This window comes from Phyllopteryx taeniolatus, chromosome 4 (genome assembly GCF_024500385.1).
Source record: "Phyllopteryx taeniolatus isolate TA_2022b chromosome 4, UOR_Ptae_1.2, whole genome shotgun sequence".
Taxonomy (NCBI): Eukaryota; Metazoa; Chordata; class Actinopteri; order Syngnathiformes; family Syngnathidae; genus Phyllopteryx; species Phyllopteryx taeniolatus.
Window position 1 is genome coordinate 21,562,379 of NC_084505.1, and position 20,248 is coordinate 21,582,626.

General features: G+C 40.2%; 2 protein-coding genes across 10 annotated transcripts in view; one reads left to right on the forward strand and one right to left on the reverse strand.

Annotated features, from left to right (window-relative positions):
- The first annotated feature begins 1,229 nt into the window (after positions 1-1,229).
- On the forward strand, positions 1,230-16,889 carry parn (poly(A)-specific ribonuclease (deadenylation nuclease)). Of its 5 annotated transcripts, none has more exons than XM_061770560.1 (25): positions 1,230-1,363; positions 1,568-1,645; positions 1,709-1,788; positions 2,571-2,638; positions 4,396-4,477; positions 4,565-4,625; positions 6,039-6,207; positions 6,287-6,349; positions 7,175-7,213; positions 7,289-7,331; positions 8,483-8,563; positions 8,647-8,703; positions 8,787-8,864; positions 8,950-8,993; positions 9,071-9,113; positions 10,441-10,516; positions 10,607-10,717; positions 10,800-10,869; positions 10,961-11,016; positions 11,885-11,971; positions 12,055-12,307; positions 13,622-13,743; positions 15,238-15,280; positions 15,358-15,563; positions 16,262-16,889. In XM_061770560.1, the coding sequence occupies exons 1-24, from the start codon at positions 1,345-1,347 to the stop codon at positions 15,548-15,550; spliced, it is 2,016 nt and encodes a 671-aa protein (XP_061626544.1). In that variant the 5' UTR covers positions 1,230-1,344; the 3' UTR covers positions 15,551-15,563; positions 16,262-16,889. The 5 variants fall into 5 exon arrangements, with proteins under 5 accessions (XP_061626544.1, XP_061626541.1, XP_061626542.1 ...); XM_061770557.1 differs by having other exon boundaries at positions 15,358-15,524; XM_061770558.1 differs by having other exon boundaries at positions 15,241-15,280; positions 15,358-15,524.
- Positions 16,890-17,266: 377 nt separating this feature from the next.
- Positions 17,267-20,248, reverse strand: part of LOC133476746 (RNA exonuclease 5-like) — a 9,875-nt gene continuing 6,893 nt past the window's right edge. For 4 of the 5 annotated variants that reach the window (XM_061770555.1, XM_061770554.1, XM_061770556.1 and 1 more), the window contains 4 exons: positions 19,736-20,033; positions 18,770-18,921; positions 18,095-18,204; positions 17,267-17,506 (listed from right to left, as the gene is read on the reverse strand). In XM_061770555.1, the coding sequence (XP_061626539.1) occupies positions 17,431-17,506; positions 18,095-18,204; positions 18,770-18,921; positions 19,736-20,033 (636 nt within the window). In that variant the 3' untranslated portion in view covers positions 17,267-17,430. The remainder of the gene's footprint in view (positions 17,507-18,094; positions 18,205-18,769; positions 18,922-19,735; positions 20,034-20,248) is intronic. The other variant, XR_009788142.1, reaches the window with a different exon arrangement.

Below are 20,248 nucleotides of genomic sequence, written 5' to 3' on the forward strand. Positions count from 1 at the left end.
TATTTTTGGTATTTGATGATGTCATTAAATAATATTGGACTGACAATAATTTGTGATACAATTGGAAACTTTTTTTACGCTGATGTGGTTCAAAATAAAAGTGTACTTCCGAAAAACTGTCTCACTTACCATTCATATAGGTGAGCACTGGATGGTGTTGGGGCTGTATGTATAATTGACAATCGATAATTATACTGTTGGTGTGTATGTGTGCGTGTGTTATATTTTTAGAAATTATTAACCGATCTAAAGTGTTGAAAATATAATTTTACGCATTAGTGTATTGTTCCGCTTGGTCTTTTGGTTTTATATATATATATATGTTGGTAGGTTGCTTTCTCTCACTACTGTATTTGAATTGGAAACACGACCCTGTAATGTGATGATGTTGCAAGATTACATTTTGAGAAAAATCCGACGATAAATTCACATTTTTCAAAATTTTCATTTGTATTTTACAGATTTTTGCTGTGTTGTTTGCTTCCCGCGGCACGGTGGCCGACTGGTTAGAGCGTCAGCCTCACAGTTCTGAGGACCTGGGTTCAATCCCCGGCCCCACCTGTGTGGAGTTTGCATGTTCTCCCCGTGCCTGCGTGGGTTTTCTCCGGGCACTCCGGTTTCCTCCCACATCCCAAAAACATGCATTAATTGGAGACTCTAAATTGCCCGTAGGCATGACTGTGAGCGCGAATGGTTGTTTGTTTCTATGTGCCCTGCGATTGGCTGGCAACCAGTTCAGGGTGTACCCCGCCTCCTGCCCGATGACAGCTGGGATAGGCTCCAGCACGCCCGCGACCCTAGTGAGGAGAAGCGGCTCAGAAAATGGATGGATGGATGGATGTTTGCTTCCCAATGTGAGCAATGTTAGTAGGCTGCTCCATTATTTGAATGCAAAAGATTATCCTGCTGTATTAAATTGAGTAAAATAAATACATAAATAAATAAAAATAAATCAGCGTTAGTAATTTGCAAGTTTTAATTTTCTGACGAAAAGTCCACATTTTTCTAAATTTGTATTTTATATATATTTTTTGTGTGTTCTACCCTATGGGAGGAATAATGCTTCTTCCCGCAATTTCAATGGGAAAGACTAACTTGAATTAAGGTCACCACTGTCGTCATGTTAGTCAACGTAACATACGGCAGATACCCGAGCACAATTGAAATCTCAGCATCTGTTGGCAATGTTAAGGGTTGGTGGGGTGGGGGGGGGGGTTATTCCTGTGACGCGTTCTTCCTATGCGATTTCAGAAGCTCCAAATTCCCAGCGCCACCTGAATGCACCATAAAGAGCCAAACGAGGTCGGCTAGCAACCGTTAGCTGTCAGCAGCCATCGCGTCGGGATGGAGGTGACACGCAAATGTAAGTCTGCATTTTGTCTTATTCACCTCTCACTTAGTCGGGCTATTAAGCGTGTGTAGCTTTAAAATAATAAAGCGCGCGACTCCTGCGGCTGTCCTTGTTAGCGCTAGCGTACTGTGTGTATGTAGCACCTTAGCCCCGCTAAGCTAACAGCGGAAAAAAAAAAAAAAAAAAAATCCCCTTTTTTATCTTTGTCGTTTTCAGCTTTTAAAGACTGTTTAAACTTGGTGTACGCCGCGATAGAGGAGGCGGACTTTCTCGCCATCGATGGGGAGTTTTCAGGTATGACTATAATTGGAATAAAAGCCTTCTAGTGTGGATGTGAGACGTTTACGCGTTGCCCAGGGATCAGCGACGGACCCAGCGTCAGTGCACTCACCAACGGGCTGGACACGCCGGAGGAACGCTACACTAAGCTTAAAAAGGTAGAGTAGACTCCTCGAAATTCCTCCACAGGCAAGGCAAAGCCGCTTTATTTACGTAACTCAATGTGCTTTACAGGATTACAAGTTATCCAACATTCAAAAGCATTTAAAAACAAAAGCAAATTTATTTATATATTGCATTTCATACACAAGGTAACTCAATGTGCTTTACGCGATTAAAAATATTTCAAAACAGAGGGAAAAAAACATCTTATAAACATTTAAAACAAAGAGGGAAAAAATAAAAATACAATTAAAACAGTATACAGTGCAAGAAATATCATTTAAAAGTGGAAATGCTCTAAAAAGCATGGGGGGGAAAAAAGAAGAGTTTTTAACCTGGACTTAAAAACATGGACACTTGGGCCTGATGTCACTTCTTTTGGCAACTTATTCCATTTGTGTGCAGCATAATCGCTAAATGCTGTTTGCTTTGGACTCGTGCGCTCCACTATTTGACCTGAGTCTGTCGATCTCGGTGCCCTACTGGGTTTATATTCCATTAGCATTTCATTCATGTATTCAGGACTTAAACCGTTTACTGATTTTATAGACCAGTAGCAGAACTTTAAAATCTATTCGAAAGCTTACTGGAAGCCAGTGTAAAGACTTTAGAATTGGAGTAATATGCTTTGACCTCTTTGTTCCGGTCAGAACCCGAGCCGCAGCATTCTGAATGAGCTGAAAGACTTTAGCTTAGGAGTAAACTGCTCTGATCGCTTTGGATTTGGTCAACACCCGAGCTGCAGGCTAATCGAATTGCTTCTTTCTCCGTCCCCAAGCATTCCATGGATTTTCTACTCTTCCAATTCGGGCTGTGTACCTTCAAATATGACGAGAAAGATTCAAAGTAAGTGTTTTCCTAATATTCATTAATAGGAATAGAAATACTGTCGACCCCTCGCTGATGCTCACAAATTCACCTATTTTATTTATTTATTTTTTTATTTTATATTTTTTTTTCTCCCCCTCCGTGGAACCGAACCACAGCCATTCATTGACAAGCGCACCTGTTTGCAGGTTTGGCATTGGGTCATGAAACCTCTTAGCCAATGTGGGTAAATGGTATAAAAATCTCCCGCTTGTGTGTAGTTAGCTACATCATCACATGTGTTTATGTGGGTAAAACTTTTGCCACACTTAGCCAGTCCTGGTCACTGGGAAGCCGACAAGCTTTAATGATGTGGACCCTATTAAAACTACCTAGTCATCAGTCGGGAGTAGGGGTGAACAATATGGAAAAATGCTCTTAGTTGCGAGGTTTTTATTTTTATTTTTTCAAACAAATATTACGATTGCTATTTAGCATGCGATTTTTCTTCGGGAGGAAGTTTATCTTCAGTATTATTCACTAAACACACAAAATAAATTATTATCTTGTGTGACCAACACAACATTGGATATAGCCATCAAATAAACAATACTTTGCTGTCGGCCAGGCCTAAATGCTATGATGAATTGATATAAAGGATATCTTTATTTTATTTAGTTCGAAAAAGAAAAACCTTCAATCACAGTAGAATATTGACTTATTGATTTAATTTCATGTCTTGTAAAACTACTTGACTTGACTATGTTTGTCATGGGCCCCCGATTGACTAGCTAGCTAAGTACGGCCCTGCTTTTAGCCAGTGCCGCCGCCACCGCTCAGCATGACAGCCAAAGTGGGATTAGTAGCTCGTGCATTGATGAAGAAGGCAGCTAGCTCGCTGTGAGAACTAATGTGAATTGCAGGACACATTGACCGTCAACACTTCAAATGTACGTCGCGGTAATAAATATGCATGCTTCAATCTGGTGCCACTCCCCGCAGCTGGGAAAGCCCGTGAGCCTGACTACATAACCAGCAGCGCCTGCAGGGCGGATTGAAGCATTTTACAAAGCGGGGGGAAAAACTACACCATTAACACCCTTACAGAATGTTCACGCACACTTGAACTTTTATCAGGAAGGCCTTTTGACTTTTGTCAGAGACAATTTTGAGTCTCCTGCGTGGCGAACGTGGGGAGTATTTGCTACGCAACATCCTGTTTCAATTAGACATAGGCGAGGTGGCGAACAACTGCTTGTTGTTTTTGTGCTCTTTCTAAAATACCCTGTGATCCCAACAAAGCCCTGTTGAAGTAGGAATTGGTGTCAAGAAAGTACAGTAATCCCCCGTTTGTTGCAGGGGTTACGTTCCAGACCACCCACGCGATCAGCAAAATCCGTGAAAGAGCAACCAAATGTGTTTTTATATATATATTTTTTTAAGCTTCATGCAGATAATACAAACTATATGCTTGTGAGATACAGTCATTACTTTTGTCCACTTGGGTTTCGTCTTCACATTCTACATTACTGTAGTATCTGTGTCTACCTGTGACTAAATTGTGTGACTTTAAAAGGCAGGGCGTGACCTGTTGAGGGACGTCAGAGTCAGCGAGGTGTAGACGTGGCTGGCTGTTAAATGGCTAAACCGTTAGCCACTGTGTGTGCAAGACACTTATTTATAAGAAAGCTTCCCCTTTAAAAAAAATGCCTCACATTTTTATTGAATTAAGGTAATAAAAAAAATTCATACAAGTGTGCAAAGAAGTTCACCTGTCACTCTCCTCTCTCTTGCAGGTACGTCACAAAGACTTTTAACTTTTATATATTTCCCAAACCTTTCAACCGGACGTCGCCTGACATCAAATTTGTCTGCCAAGTAAGTTTGCTTTTTTTCCCTTTAGCATTTCCTAATGTTTAAACTTAAAATGACCACTTTGTGTTTTTTTTTTGTTCATGATTTTAGAGTTCCAGTATTGACTTCCTGGCCAGTCAAGGCTTTGACTTCAACAAGGTGTTCTGTCACGGTGAGTGAAATGGAGCCACGCCAGGTGTAAGCCTCTTTCTAGACACCAATGGAAAAATGGCGGCCACTTTGACGCGGTGATCCGGAAAAATGGCCGTATCAGAGCATTGTGGCATTCCCAGTGATGTTGCTGTAATTGTGAGCGCTTTCACACAGTAACATGGCATCCTCCAATTAGGTATTTACTGTCGATGACGCCAACGCCAGTGTCTAAAATGGTGCTTTAATTTATTTATTTATTTCTTCAAAAAAGCAATAACTTCAATTCCCTCTAACAAACAGACAACACGAGTGGAATAATTTCCACGTTGGTCCTCCTAAATGCGTAGACTTTTTTTTTTTTAAACTCCGAGCACAGGTTCCGCATATATGCAAAATCACCATTGGATTCATGACACGTGCGTACTGGCCAATTTTCTTCTCGCCACCGTGTGCATGTTAAGAGAATCACAATTCAATCCAATTGAGGAGTTTGTGCTCGCAAGATGTAATCTGCATAAATCGCACCCTCATTTCCCGTTAAAAAGGGAAACGAATTTTGATACATCTAAGCCAAGGTGAGGTTGAAAGTATTGTGCGAGACTTTCAGAACTGCCTTCATCTTGATCCTATTTTGAAAAGGTTGGTATAATCGGAAAGCTTGCTAAACACAGAAACTGACAGCATATAATAATGTTTGCATTTTAATTCCTAAATTAAATCAGGCAATGTGGCAATCAAAAGATGCATAAAGAAAGAAAATTGAGAGCCGAGAATGATCAAACGCTGCATAAGTTTTTAAAATCCATAGCAAAGAGGTGTTTGCAGTTGATGAAATTAGCATTGGCGGTTCAGGATACGCAATCAAGTGTGTACTTGCGCCACATCTAGCTCATTGAGTGACCACTGGCAAGAGTTTAAGCACAAATTTGCGTGAATGAGGCTCAGTGTTTTCCATAAGAAAAGAATGTAGGCTCTTGGAGGGCAGTCTATGGTCAGATCTTCAATGAGTCTCATTTATATGCTGCAAAGTCATTTATGCACAAGTTGGAAACGTTTGAGCCGAGCTTTGTGCTTTCAAGCTGCAAATATTTTACCTGGGTCGCCTTGCCTCACCTATACAACTCAACGTAAGAAAAACAAAAGTGAGAGAGTTGGCTTGGCTGCGGTGTTACTCTGTGATCATGCAGTTAGATGACTCATTTTCTGTTAGAATTTTCACTCAGGGGTTTACTCACTTCTGTTGCCAGCGGTTTAGACATTATTTGCTGTGTGTTGAGTTATTTTGAGGGGACAGCAAATTTACTGTCATACAAAATCAAATCAATGGATTAAAATCTGTAATTGGATTTTTGTAAACGTTAGAAAAAAAATCAGAGATTTTATTTCAAGTCCATATCGCCCAGTCCTAACATCAGGTGCCAAACATCAACAGGAATCCCCTACCTGAACCATGAGGAGGAGGCCCAGCTGAGGGAGCAGACCGAGGAGAGGCGAAGCCAGCAGGCCAACGGTGTCGGTACGCCGACCTTCGTCTCGCCGTCCTGCTCCAAGGGCCCCGCCCACGTGCCCGACGAGCACAAGGACTTCATCAAAAAAGTGGTGTACGTTTTTGACAAAATGACTGCTGAGGAGGACGACTCCTTCGGTGTCATGAAGTGCTTCTAACATTTCCCAACGCAGGGAGAAGGTGGAGGCCCTGTTCTCGAGCACGGAGAAGACCCTCGACCTGGAGCCGTGCACCGGGTAAGGCCTGGTACACGCAAGAATTTTTCAAATCTTCAAATTTTGTTGATCTGTTACAGACCCCACACATCAAAACTAAACTAAAGAAAAAATCAGGCATTTAACAATTTGCTCATGATGTTGCTTTGCGCCTATAATCTCAACACAGCACCACACGCATTAAGATTCTGTCCTATCACTGATCTAGAATCCAGTCCTCCAAGACAGAAATTTCGCATGACCAAACGGGATGTAACAAAAAACGAAGACAAAGAAACTCTACCGGATATGTTGCGCTGTTGTTTCTCGAGTGTTGCCGAAGGGACCGTGTTGTAAAATGGTGATCTCATCAATTAAGACTTTCATCAGAAAATACTTCTTGCTGTCTGGTGAACCCACTTAGATAAAATACAAAATCGGGTAGGACGGGTTTGTTTTTATTTATGGCCACTCCCTTGTTCCTCCGTCAGGTCGCTTCTTGATTGGCTTCATTCTGTTTCACGTCAAAATTCACGAGTCATGACGAGTCACGTCTTCACACGTGAAGATTTTTGGTTGTAAATATTGAACGTTTAATATTTAAGATGGTTGGCATGACCCTTTTTTCGGGACAAATGTACTCTTAACACACCTCAAACCAAAGGATGATCTTACAGGAAATTCTTATAAAACGTAAGGCGTTTGTCATCCTTGGTACAAAAACAGCCTGTTTATCTTTGTGTATACCAGGCCTACGCTGAAAGTTGGACTTGCCTGGTGGGATACATGGTGGTAGTCTACCATCATACATTTCTATATTGTAGTTCTGATTTTTGTCAATATGCTTTTATTTATTTTTTGTCATAGGTTCCAGAGGAAGTTGATATACCAGACACTAAACTGGAAGTGAGTGTGTCCTGTCACGTTGTCGAATTTGTTCAAAGGTATTTATTAATTAGTTTTTGTGTTTTCGACTGACAGGTTTCCAAAGGGGCTGCATGTGGAAACCATGGAAATAGACAAGGTAGAAAGCCAATGTCCGCAAGTCACCATTTAAATATGACTTTAAATTGTACAAAATGTCAAAGGAAGAGTGTTTTTTTCCACAGTGCAATTTCACAACCTTGGAAAAATTCTATTTTTGTATCAGTTTCATTTTGATATTAAAATCTTTTTAAAATCATACCAAATGGGGCCAATTTATTAATATTTCAAGATTTGTGAAAAATGTTTAACCAAATTGTCAGCCTCATTAGGCAATCAAATAGTTTGGCTTAAATGACGGAAATAAAAAAAAAAAAAAGCAACAGTTTGGTTTTCAATTGTTAGTACAGTGGGAATTCAGTTTTTGTGATTAGTCTGGTCCAGAAAGTCTAAAACTGAATTGTAGAAAAACTGAAGCAATATTATTATTATTATTTCCCAAAGGAAACAATGTAAATCCAATGAATCCGTTCCTTACACTCAAAAATATTTCCCAAAAAAATTTGTATAGAGAATGGCTACAGTTTCACTTACAGAAAACAATGTGAAGTAAATAGAAATGGATAAATGAACAAACGTCACTTTTACCTTGGAAGATGCAGGAAGAGAGATTATTGTTTTGGAAGGGTAATAATCTATTTTAATACTTTGCTACAAGTTCTTTCTTGACTCGCCTCACTGTGACTTATTGAACAACCGCATTTATAAAAACAAAACAAAACAAAAAAAAACCCAAACTTTCAAAATGCTTCAGATGAATGCGTGGGGTGGGTTCACTCAATAAAGATAGGATGGGATCCTTTGAGCTAGATTCCAGGAAGCTAGCGGTTGCGTCACGCGGGCGGGTGCATATGTTTGTTACAGACCGTTTCTAGCAGTATGAAAACCGAGCGCGTGTACGAAAAGTACAAGAAAATTTCGGCTAAAGAAGCCCGTCAACGTGAATCGGATGAAAATGGGGGCATATGAAAAGTGAGGGTCCACTGTAGTACAATATCTTTTGTTTTGTTTGACTTGACTTTTTGCAATTATTTCAATTTCAACTTGATCTTGCTATTTTTCATGCTTAATTTCCATTTCTACTGCAGTCTGTGTAGCTAGTCTGTCTTCATTGAATTTCCTGGTTGTTGCCACTTATGGATAAGTTTGTTTCACCCTTTCATCAAGTTATTAGTTTTTTTTGTATTACAGAAGGAGCGCTTTATCCAGGTCAGTAAGGTGGATGAGGAGGAGAGGAAGAAGAGGGAGCAGCAGAAACTAGAGAAGGAGCAGGTGGGTACAAATGTGTCTTGAGGAATGATTGACATGACTGTTGCTCTAAATGTGTATTTATTCATTTATTTCCATTCCGACAGGGGCAGCTAAATGATGCCGTGGGCTTCTCCCGGGTCGTCCACGCTATCTCCAAGTCTGTGAGTCAATATTTTAGTTCTGGAACTATGACTTCATGTTTATTTAAAACACTAGTCACAATTGACGTTAAATGTGTTGGCAGGGTAAACTAGTGGTGGGGCACAACATGCTGCTGGACGTGATGCACACTATCCACCAGTTCTACTGTCCTCTGCCTGAGGTGCGCTCAGCTTTTTCTGGGCTTGTTGTCATTTATGAATTATTGAACACCACCTTCTCTCTTCACGCTCTCCCTCTCTTTGTAGGAGCTTCAAGATTTTAAAGAGGTCACCATGTGTGTTTTCCCGAGGTGCGTTTATTATCCTCCTGGTGACCACAAAAATGCTTTCTGTGTCTGCAGTTTGCATGATTTGTGTCTTCTCGCAGGCTTTTGGATACAAAATTGATGGCGTCCACTCAGCCCTTTAAGGTGAACTGTTGCCTTCCTAACTGTTTAATAGCTGCAAAAACGTGTTCAACATGGGGAAAACAAGGCTATATTTCATTGTTTTAAGATCCATCCATCCATTTTCTACCGCTTATCTGAGGTCGGGTTGCGGCGGCAGTAGCTTTAGCAGGGACGCCCGGACTTCCCTCTCCCCAGCCGCTTCATCCAGCTCTTCTGGGGGGATCCCGAGGCGTTCCCGGGGTCGTCCCCGGGGTCTCATCCCGGTGGGACGTGCCCGGAACACCTCACCGGGGAGGCGTCCGGGAGGCATCCGAATCGTAAGCCCCAGCCACCTCACCTGGCTCCTCTCGATGTGGAGGAGCAGCGGCTCTACTCTGAGATCCTCCCGGATGACCGAGCTTCTCACCCTATCTCTAAGGGAGAGCCCGGACACCACGCAGAGGAAACTCATTTGGGCCGCTCGTATCCGGGATCTCGTTCTTTCGGTCACGACCCACCGCTCGTGACCACAGGTGAGGGTAGGAACATAGATCGCCCGGTAAATTGAGAGCTTCGCCTTTCGGCTTAGCTCCTTCTTTACCACAACAGACCACAGATACAAAGTCAGCATCACTGCAGACGCTGCACTGATCCGCCTGTCAATCTCCCGTTCCATTCTCGTGTTTTTTTTAAAGTTTATTTTTTCATAACACATTTTTATACAAGTTACCATATCCAGTAATCCCTCACTGTATCGCAAGTTACTTTTTGCGGATTCAGTGCATCGTGAATACAAATCTTGTAAAAATGATTGTTCAGTGTAGTGCAGTTACCCACCTGCACATCTCTGATACGGTTCCCTTTATTGTATACATGATGTTAATGCGGGGCAATAACTCTTAAGGTCAAATTGGGCTCCTATTCTTAGCAGAAGAATGAATTTTACTGAGTAATCTCAACTCATACATTTGGTAAATCGCCGTATCGCTTGAAGATACAAAGGACCACTGTTTTAAACACAAGAAATCAATTCACCAATACCAGCCTTGGCCCGATGAATAGCTAATGCACACACCCATGACACTATCGACAGGAACAAATGGAGATAAAGAGCAACGCTTAGCTTGATTTTCTATAACTTCAGTACTGTAGTTTCTGGGTTCCCATAATGCTTTTCGCTGACTACATTGCCAGGACCGTCAGTGTGAGGAACGGTGCCAATGCTTTCGGCAGGAAATTGTCTGTTCAGATCATTCAAGCAGAGCACACCTGACCAATAATTGATTGTGGGGGTTTTATGGAATGTAACCCCTCAGATAAACAAGCGTTTACTGAATAGTAGTCTCTAAAAGCTCAATGCACATTACAGGATCTGATTAACAATACGTCTCTGGCCGAGCTGGAGAAGCAGCTGAACGAAAGCCCCTTCAAGACTCCTGAAATTGGTGGGTGTACACACGCACATGCGCAGACACACGCACGCTCTCGCACAACGTCCTCAAGCCAAATGTATTATGGATGAGTTTCTCCATCAGAGGCGGCCGAAGGCTTTCCCAGCTACAACACGGCCAAGGAGCAGCTGCACGAGGCCGGCTACGACGCCTACATCACCGGACGCTGCTTCATCTCCATGGCCAACTTCCTGGGTAGTCTGACACACAGTTCCTCTTAACCAATCAAAACCACTTTTTCATCACTCCTATTTGTTTTGGGGGGGGGGATTTACAGGCTCCTTCCTGACGCCGCCCAAAGCGTACGTGTCGGCTCGCTCCAAACTCATCGAGCCTTTCTACAACAAGTGAGTCGTGCTAGTTATGCTAGTTAGTTAGTTAGTTGCGTTTCTCTTATTTTGGATCTGTCACTGTGCTCCTCCGATTGTTTGATTATAGACTTTTCCTGATGAGGATAATAGACATCCCCTACCTCAATATCACAGGACCGGACTGTGAGTATTGCAACAGATTGGACTGGTTATAGCGGCGCCGTTTTAAGACTGTGTATAACGCTGCCAATCAGACTTAAGACATTCAAGCTATATGTTATGAGGCACGCAGTACAATATACAATATTTCTTAGTGTTGCATTTGAATAAATTCCCGGATGTGTCATCAGCTTCAACGGATAATTGCCTTGCTGCCAATAAACACCTCCATGGTAGACTTAATTATCGTTAACATGTTGGTACTGTTTTGAAAACTTGATTCATTCTTTTTATACAAATGCATTTGTTTGTAGGAATAAAGGCATCCCTTCCTTCAAATGGTAAACTTTGCAGTTGAGTTACAAAAAATACTAATAATCGCTATGGAAACTATGGGGGGGGGGGGGGGGGGGGAAGAAGATATAAATATTTGGATTGTTATTTAAAAAAAAATAATAATAAAAATTGTAAAATGTAACAGTATTCATAGTAGCAAAATATAACGAAACATGAATTTCAATGAAAACAATGTAGAGTTTGAGTTATGAAACAAAACTTTACGTAGCCCACCACTGGTTCAGTGGTACCCGAATTTGGTCCAGTAAATGTCTTTCCCTGGTAAATGACGCCATATTGACATTCCCAGAAACTCTACATGTATGGCTGATGTATCATTGCACAAATTGACCTTAAGATGTACAAATCTCCAAAAATAGATGAAAAGTAAGGATTGTTCATTAAAAACGATTGTATTTTTGAAAAGAAAAACAATTCAAGTGAGCCATCTTTTAATGTAAAAAAGATGCTGACCTTTATAAGATTGCAGATTTTTTTTTTAAATTTCTTCCGTTTATTTGTTTGCTCTTTGTACTGATCGTCTTTGTTGTTCCAGTGCAACCGAAGAGAGACAACGTCCTCTACGTCACCTTCCCCAAAGAATGGAAGACCAGTGACCTCTACCAGCTCTTTAGTGCCTTCGGTAAATGCCGACTATCACGTGATTAATTGTACTGACAACTCTCTACGTGTCACTCATTGGCATTCTTACCCGTGTCCACTCAGGAAACATCCAGGTCTCGTGGATGGATGATAAGTCCGCCTTCGTGTCCCTCAGCCAAACGGACCAGGTGCAGATAGCCATGAACACCAGCCGCTATGCCGAGAGCTACAGGATCCGGACGTACGCAGAGTACATCCAGGGAAAGCAGCAGGAGAAGGAGAAACTGGCTCCCGCTCCCAAGTCCTGGACGGAAGACTGTTGGGTGAAGCCTCACTACGCAGCCTCTGCCGCTTCTGGCGGGTTCGGATACCCCAGGTACCACACTTCTGCTCTCGGTCTTACCCACGTGCGTGTTTTTCATGATTTTGATAGAAAACATTCTAACTCTCTGCTAACAAAAGGCTTCATAAATTGCCATAGTACACATTAAAGCTGCAAAATCCATTCACCTTGTACTTAACACTCGTGTCCCTTTTAACTGAATTTTATAATCTCCCGTATATTACCTAAAGGCTTTAGTAAGAGTAGTAAGGACTAATGCAACGATAATAATCCATCCTGTTGGTAAATTAGACTTGCATTGGTGTGCCAGTTAAATCGCATATTTTACTTCATTTCATTCCTTCTACGCTAATAAATGGTTTGTTAAGTAATAGTAATAACTATCTTAATCTAGCCACCTGGTACCACTACTGTCCTTTTTACTATAGCCAATCAAATAATGTACAGTATTTTACTTAATTTCACAGTTTCCTCTATGCTAACAAAAAGCTTAGTAATTATTCGGGTCCACATTGGTATATGGATTTTTCTTTTTAGGACGATGTCATTTTAAAAAAAACAAGCTAATGAATGAAATAACTTTTTCTTTTTTGGTCCCTTAATGCTCACAGTGATTAAGATCTGAATTACAGGCAGAACATTTGACTGTTTTACAATACTTAGTTTCTTTAGTATTTAACTTGATAACAGAGAGAAAATCGGCCAGAATAGACATTTTTTAAGGTATGTTTGAATCTCTGTCTTATGTTATAATGTGTTTGGCAAAAATCCACTTTTTTTTTGTTGTTGTTTTTTTTTTAATAAATTTGAAAAGTGCTAGTTTCGGCTGATTAAATTGGCCGGCCGATTAATCGGTCAGGCCTTAGTAATTAGTAGTGGTAAGCATTAAAGCAGCATGAACCATCCACAATGTAAGTGAGACGACACTGTTGTCCACTGGTGTCCCTTTTACTGGAACCAGTCAAATAGCATATTCTTACTTTATTTCATAATTTACCGTATGCTAACAAAAGGCTTTGTGGAAAAGTAGTAGCACACATTAAAGAAACAATCTCTTTCTTTACTAGAGTCAATTGCGTTACATATTTCACAAAATGTTGTTATTTCAATAAGTCGTTTAATATGCTAACAAACAGTTTGGACTACTTCACTTGGTTCCCGTCATTGTTTTAGTAGTACTAGTAGTAAGTATTAAACCAACATAATCTACCAGGTAAGTTACATTATATACTGTTGTCACAATGAAACTACAAATATGTTTAATAATTTCCATGCTGTGGCTATCCCGTTTGGTTCATGGTAGTAGGAGTAGGCATTAAAGCGTTTCGTCCATTGTCATTGTCTCAGGGCTTTGAGGAAGCGCGGTGGAAGTCCCATCCAGGCGGAGGAGGGAAGCGCGGAGGGCGCCGACGGCTGGAGTCACTACTCGTACTCTGACGGCACAGGAAGCAAGAAGATGAAAACCGACGGTGTGTGTGCTTCTTTTTTAAGGGAGAAAAACTCCCTTCAAGCTACTACCCTGTTAGCATGCTAAGCAGCGTCTCACAAGATTTGCTCGTCTCATGCATCAATGTACAGACAAAAATTAGAAAATGTATTTGTGCTAGGCTTTACACGATCAGGACTTTTGGGGCCGATTAGCGAGTTTGAAAAACCAATAATCGATCACCGATCCGATCACAAAATGAAGCAATGTGTGTTTAAATGACTCGTTCATTTACTATATATACTTCTGTACTGTATCCTGTCTTCAAAAGTATTCTCTAGCGCATGGGTGTCAATCTCATTTTCATTCGCGGGCCACATCATATGAGCAGTTTGACATTTTTAACCAAAAATTATTTCAACAGTATTATGAATCAGTGAGCGTGCACCCTTCAAGTGCATGGGGTGGGTAAAAAAAAAAATAAAACATCTCTTTTGAAGTGAAGCTTTTGACTGAAATGTTGTAATATTCAACGTTTTAAAACATTTCTACAGGAGGTATTTATTTTCACAGTGTGAACATGGCACACCATTTTATGTTAGTGTCCTGAAACTTGGCATTGTTTGGCCTTCACAAGTGCATCAATGTCATTTAAGTGTTGTCAGTGCACCCTCCAGTGGGCAAAATTAGCAACAAAAGTTACTTTTATTGAAAAATAGCAGTGAATGTGCGTGTGTGTGTGTGTTCTCCATACCCACGGGCCGGATTAGACCCCCTGATGGGCCCGATCTGGCCCGCGGGCCATATGTTTGACACCACTGCTCCAGTGTTTTAGACAAAAGGTAAAACATCAACGACCTCTAGGGGGCAGTTAAGGATTTGCAACTGACATAAATTTAAAGTTCAGTCAGGTCAATCCAACATTACAGAAACAATGGGTGCAAACTTACTGTAATGAAATGATTTCATTGTAATTAAATGACTTTACATGAAGAAAATACTGTTAGTGACATCAACTCTAACTTTCTCACTGCCCCGGCTATATGGACTGGTGTTGTCCGGCGTTGTTTGCGTCAGCGTACATTGTTCAGGTGCCTGATCAAATTTGTTGTGTTGAAACATTTTAGATGACGTTCCCCCATGCGGTACTTCAGGTTTGCTTGGATTGCAAATGGCTTTCCGAGGTTTCATTGAGATTTACACAAAAATAACTATAAAAGATATACATTAGAAAAACGAGTTCATCTTTAGATGCAGACTAAGCTCAAGTGAGATATTGATAAAAGTAGCCCTGATGTGACAAGCCAAAAGTCCCGCTCGCGTTAAAACATACATTTCAAAATCATAAAATTTCCGTTTTCATGCTCACTAAGCTGAAGTTTGCTGAAAGGTGCTGATCTGTAGTCTCACGAGATACAATACAGTAAACTATAGACATTTTCAAAATAAAATAACGAGTAGTATTAAATCTTTAGATGCTCACCACGCTGAAGTCTCACGAGATTGGCTGACTTGATATTATTCTGATTTGCTGTAGAAGTTGTGGAGAGCAAGACGTCAGAGGGATGGCTAAAGACCACGTAAGTCCATCATTTCACCTTTTATCACTCGTCGCGTTGGTTGCCATTTTGACAATTGCTCGTACCGGATCCCGCAGGGACGCTTGCGAGTCGTCCGGGTCGAGTCCCGTCTCCGAGGAGGACGGTCCCGGAGGTGCCGATTCGGCAAAGGACGCCGAGGGTACGCTCAGCTGGCAGCGGGCCTCTGCCGCTGCAGCCGTGCCGCCCGCGCGAAAAACTCAAAAGAACAAGAAGAAATCTGACGGTGTGTTGATGTTGAGCACAGGCTGACGGCTTTAGCCAGGTAGCAGCCAGCCAGCCAGCTCGTCTCAGACAAAAATAATACCTCGGTAGAGTACGTGATTCTAACAAGGAACAAAGTTGGTTGATCATTTGGATCCGAATTTTTTTTTTTTTAGTAAATGTATATTTAATGTAGTTATTTTTGTTTTCATACAGCAAAATGTTGCAATATTACTGATAAACTACACAAAAATAGTGATTTTTCAAAAAAATTATAACATTCTAAAACTCGAGAAGAGCAATAATTTATTTAGTTTTGTTTGATTACGAAATTCTGTCACGTAACATTTTTGTTAGTTGTTTATTTTAAATATTAATATTACAGATGTACTCTATTTTATAGAAATTATTGTGATGTATGTTAAAGACCTATTTTTGCTTGAGTTTTTTGTGTATTTTTCACAATTCAATATACAGTGGTTCATAATTGTATGTTTTTTATTTATTGAACATTAAAGTTGCTACTTTTAATGATTACATTCTTTTCCCCGGATTGTTATATAGTAAGTAGTGAGCAAAGCTTGCCGGTAACACAATCCATAAAACTACTTTATTTGCTACACGTGTCTGAAACGAAGCTGTCTTTTGTTCATTCCCTGAACAAAATCAATTGTTATGAATCAGTTCATAACTCAATTCAATTGTATTTATGTGGCACTAAAGAAGTTTTTTGTTGTTGTTGCGTTTCTCCTCATTTAGGTGCTGGAGTGTCGTCGCTGTTTGAGGTTCCCGAGGTGTGGTAGCAACAAATCAAGAAGAACTCTGGACTTTTCACCGGGTGAGCGCCAGCTAGCGGGTGCGGACCAGCACACAAACGCCAGAAGCCATATTGACGGTTCTGCTTTTCCACTCTTAAATACACTTCATGTTGAATTTGAAACTGTTCTTTTATACACGTGACAATACTTGAATGGAGCCAGTGTGGTCGCCTCCATTTTTACTTGTGTGTGTGTGTGTGTGTGTGTGTGTGTTAGCTAAGTTGCCGTAAGGTGAACATGTAGTTTACAACATCAGGGTTCAGCGTAATGTCTATTTAAAAAGCTGTCCATTTTATTTTAAACTAATGTTATGAGATGGTCTTGTTTTATCAAGCATATACAGAAACAATATCAACAACCATAATGTGATAATTTATTACGCCACCGCTTTGGACCCTTCAGGAGGTGCTTTCTAGGTGTTTGTGTTGTTTTTGTACAGATGTTTGTTTTGTAGCAGTATGGCAAATGTGTCAAAACCTATATAAATATTTACATTGGTTTTTTTTGGTATGAGGTTCAAAATCCTTCCTTGGGAGATGAAAAAAAATTAAAGAATTTTCTTACTATCACCGACTCGTCCATTTTCTTCAGTGCGTTTCTTTTCTACACACATTCGTTACGTTCTTCTGGGTCAATTTGAAGCAGGAATGGGAATAACTTTTCAAACAGCCATTATGGTTTGAAGCCAGGGTTGAATTTTCAAATTACCGTTAGTTCTTTTTAAGCAAAGGTTTTGAAAGTAAGGTGTTAAAGTTCTGGCTTGGAGTTGACCATTTTCTGAGGTGGAATTTAGCGATTGCAGTAAAACAGATAAAAACTTGCATACACAAACAAAGCAGATCATGCAAAGAGCATGTAGTTAATAAGTAGCATGATAAGCTTGCCAAAGTGAATCTTTTTCCTGTTCCCGCCCTATATTCCATGTCAAGCACCATCAAGCATTGAGTACTTTTACTTGACTTTTATTACAGTGGTCACTTTTCCACTTGTATGATTCTCACAGACCTCGTCGACAGTACATTAAAAGGCGTTTCACGATGGTGACATTTTGATCCTGGAAGAGATGAATTCACTTTATTTTGCAAAGTCTGTTGGATGCAGGAAGTGACGTCACGTGGTAGCGTTATTGGACTTCCCACGTTTGAGCTCCAAAAGGCACAAACCAGGTGACGGTGGCTCACGAGCGCTGAGGAGATGAAAAGGGAAAAAGCAATGCTAAAAGGCTCATTTTCATATCATTGGATCAGTAACGATAAATCTATAATGACATTTTTGGAATTTTTCCTATTCCTTTTCCATGAAAACTAATGCAAATGAATTTGTGTAAGTGTCGGAACTATTGCATGTCTTTCCTGTTGTTACGATTGTATAAAGAGAAGTGCAATGCGTCTAATGAGCAGTCATTTATGCACTTGTATCCAGAGTTTGAAGGGCAACATGTAAATTGTGCAACTCATCATTTTTATGAAGCTGTTTGTTCTTACCGTTATGCAAGAAGTATATTTCTGTGGGCCACCATCATTGGCTCTGCCTTTACTATGAATGCTTAAAATTTTAAACCAATAACTCTTTGAAAAGAGGACTTTAAGCGTGGCTGTTTTAGCACGGAAGACATTTATTCATACGAAACCAAGGCAGCATCAAAATAATTGAATTCAATTTTTTTTATTTGATTTTCCCAAATAAGTGGTCTTTACCATTACTGATCAAATTATATGAATATGACCCCCCCCACACACACAGACAAAAATTCATACATTGACAGAGTTGTCACCTGTTGTGGGCGAGCAGCAGCACGACAGACAAGGTGCATTCTGGGAGAGATGTGAAGATTTTCCCCAGGCGCGCGTCAAGCTTTTTCATCATGTGACACATTGCCATGTCCTACAAGGAAGAAAACACAAGTTTGGGTTGTAAGACGGGCTTAGGGTCTCAAACAAGTTCAAGACTGGGTTAAGATTTGAATGGGGTTTCAAAGTAGGTTTTTGAGGAGGAGTTGGGGTTTGGAATTAGTTTCAAGCCTATGTTAGGGTTTCAAAGTACGGTTTTCAGCCCTGTATAAGTTTCAAACCAGGTTTAGCGTTCTATAAAAGTGTTTCAAGTTAGAGTTTTAATGTATGGCTTCCAGCAAGGGTTGCAGTTTCAAGCCAGGGTTTGGGTTTCAAAGTGGGGTTTCAAGTAAGAATTAGGGTTTCGAGCCATGGTTGCAGGTTAAAAGTAGGGTTTCAAATTAGGGTTTCCAGCCCTGATTGCAGTTTCAAAGTAGGGATTCAAGCCAGAGTTGGGGTTTCAGCGTATTGTCTCATGTCGGGGTTCAGGTTTGAAAATATGGTTTCATGCCGGGTTGAAAACGCACTCGTAACCTTTCGAGTCTGCTATTTTTTCCGAATCAGAATCAGAATCCTCCTTATTTGTATTTGTAAGCGCAAGTGGACGTGTGTTTGTTGACCTGAGGTCCCGCGTGTATTTGGCCTCTTAACTCGTGCGGCCCGTCTTCATCCACCGGGACTGGAGTCAGCGCCGGACATGTGACGTAGTTTTCCTGCCAAAGTCCCTCGGAGGACTCGATAGCAGCCTGCTTCGCCTCTGAACGCTCAAACTCTGCGGGAGGAGAGCACCAACATTTACTTTTTTGTGCGACGCAACTCAACTTTGCATTACGTCTTCGAGGGTGAATTTCACACACACACACACAAAAACTAATTAAAAAGTACAAATGTAAATATATACATTAAAAAGGAAACATTTAAAATGAATTTCTCTTACACTTGCATGTTTTAAATGTCTTAATTTAAAAATTTGAAAATGCACTTGTATGCACTTATATTTAAAATTGTATGAAAAGATTAATTGAAAAATATGCAAATATACACATTAATTTAAGTATTACATTTAAAAAAAAATGTTACTCTTGAATGTTGTTTGAAATATTTCTCAATTAAAAATAGAAAATACACACATTTTTATTTTTAAATTAAAAAACTCAAAACTTTTATAATATATACACAAAATACGTAAATATGTACAGTATTTATGTAAATAAAAATTTGTAAAATAATTTTCACAAATATTTAAAAATTTTATAGAATGATTTTGTTTTTAATTGAAAAATATAGTTTTACACTTGTAAAACCCCCACCAATAAATATAATATATTTATTTATTGTATATCTGCATTTTTGGTTTTATTTTACATTTGTATGTTGAAATACAATGTGTGACAGATTAACCCTGGAATAAATTATTTCTATCCACATTTATCCAATGTGACCTAAATAAAAAAAATAAAACATGTTTACCATTATAGGACCCTTAAGGGATATCGGTGATAAAGGTAAACGCTGCATGACAATTAACTATGCTAGAATGTTACTTCCAAGGGGGGAAAAAATTGCTGACATATTTTGTCACGCACGTATGTAGGCATGTCTGGCTTGTCTTCCAGGTTTGCCCATCAAGAGGATTCTTTCAACGATGCCGAAGCGGGTGAACGTCTGCGTCAGTGCCTCCTCACTCAGCTCGCACTTCTTGATGGGAAGCGACTCAGACGTGCAACCGTTCACTGCGAATTTGCCATCAGCTATGTGCCCGTTGGGGGTAGTTCGGCAGTTTAGCTTGAGCGTGTAGAGGCGGCGCGCGTTGACTGCGTCGCTCATCAGCGCGTCCAGATACACGTCAAAGTCCAGCGTGGACTCGGTGACTGGTCTCTGAACCTGAAAAGTACAGTGCACGCGGTTACCTTGTTGCTAAGCAGACTTCAGACACTCAGGAAATTACAGTGGAACCTCTAATAGTAAACAATAGTTGACATCCATTTTGTTTGGAAGCCACCCAAAAAAAAGTCGTAGTTTTAAAATTGAAATGTTAATTGTCATTTAAAAAATGTACATTGGATTTTTATGTGATTTTAATTATATATATTTTTATA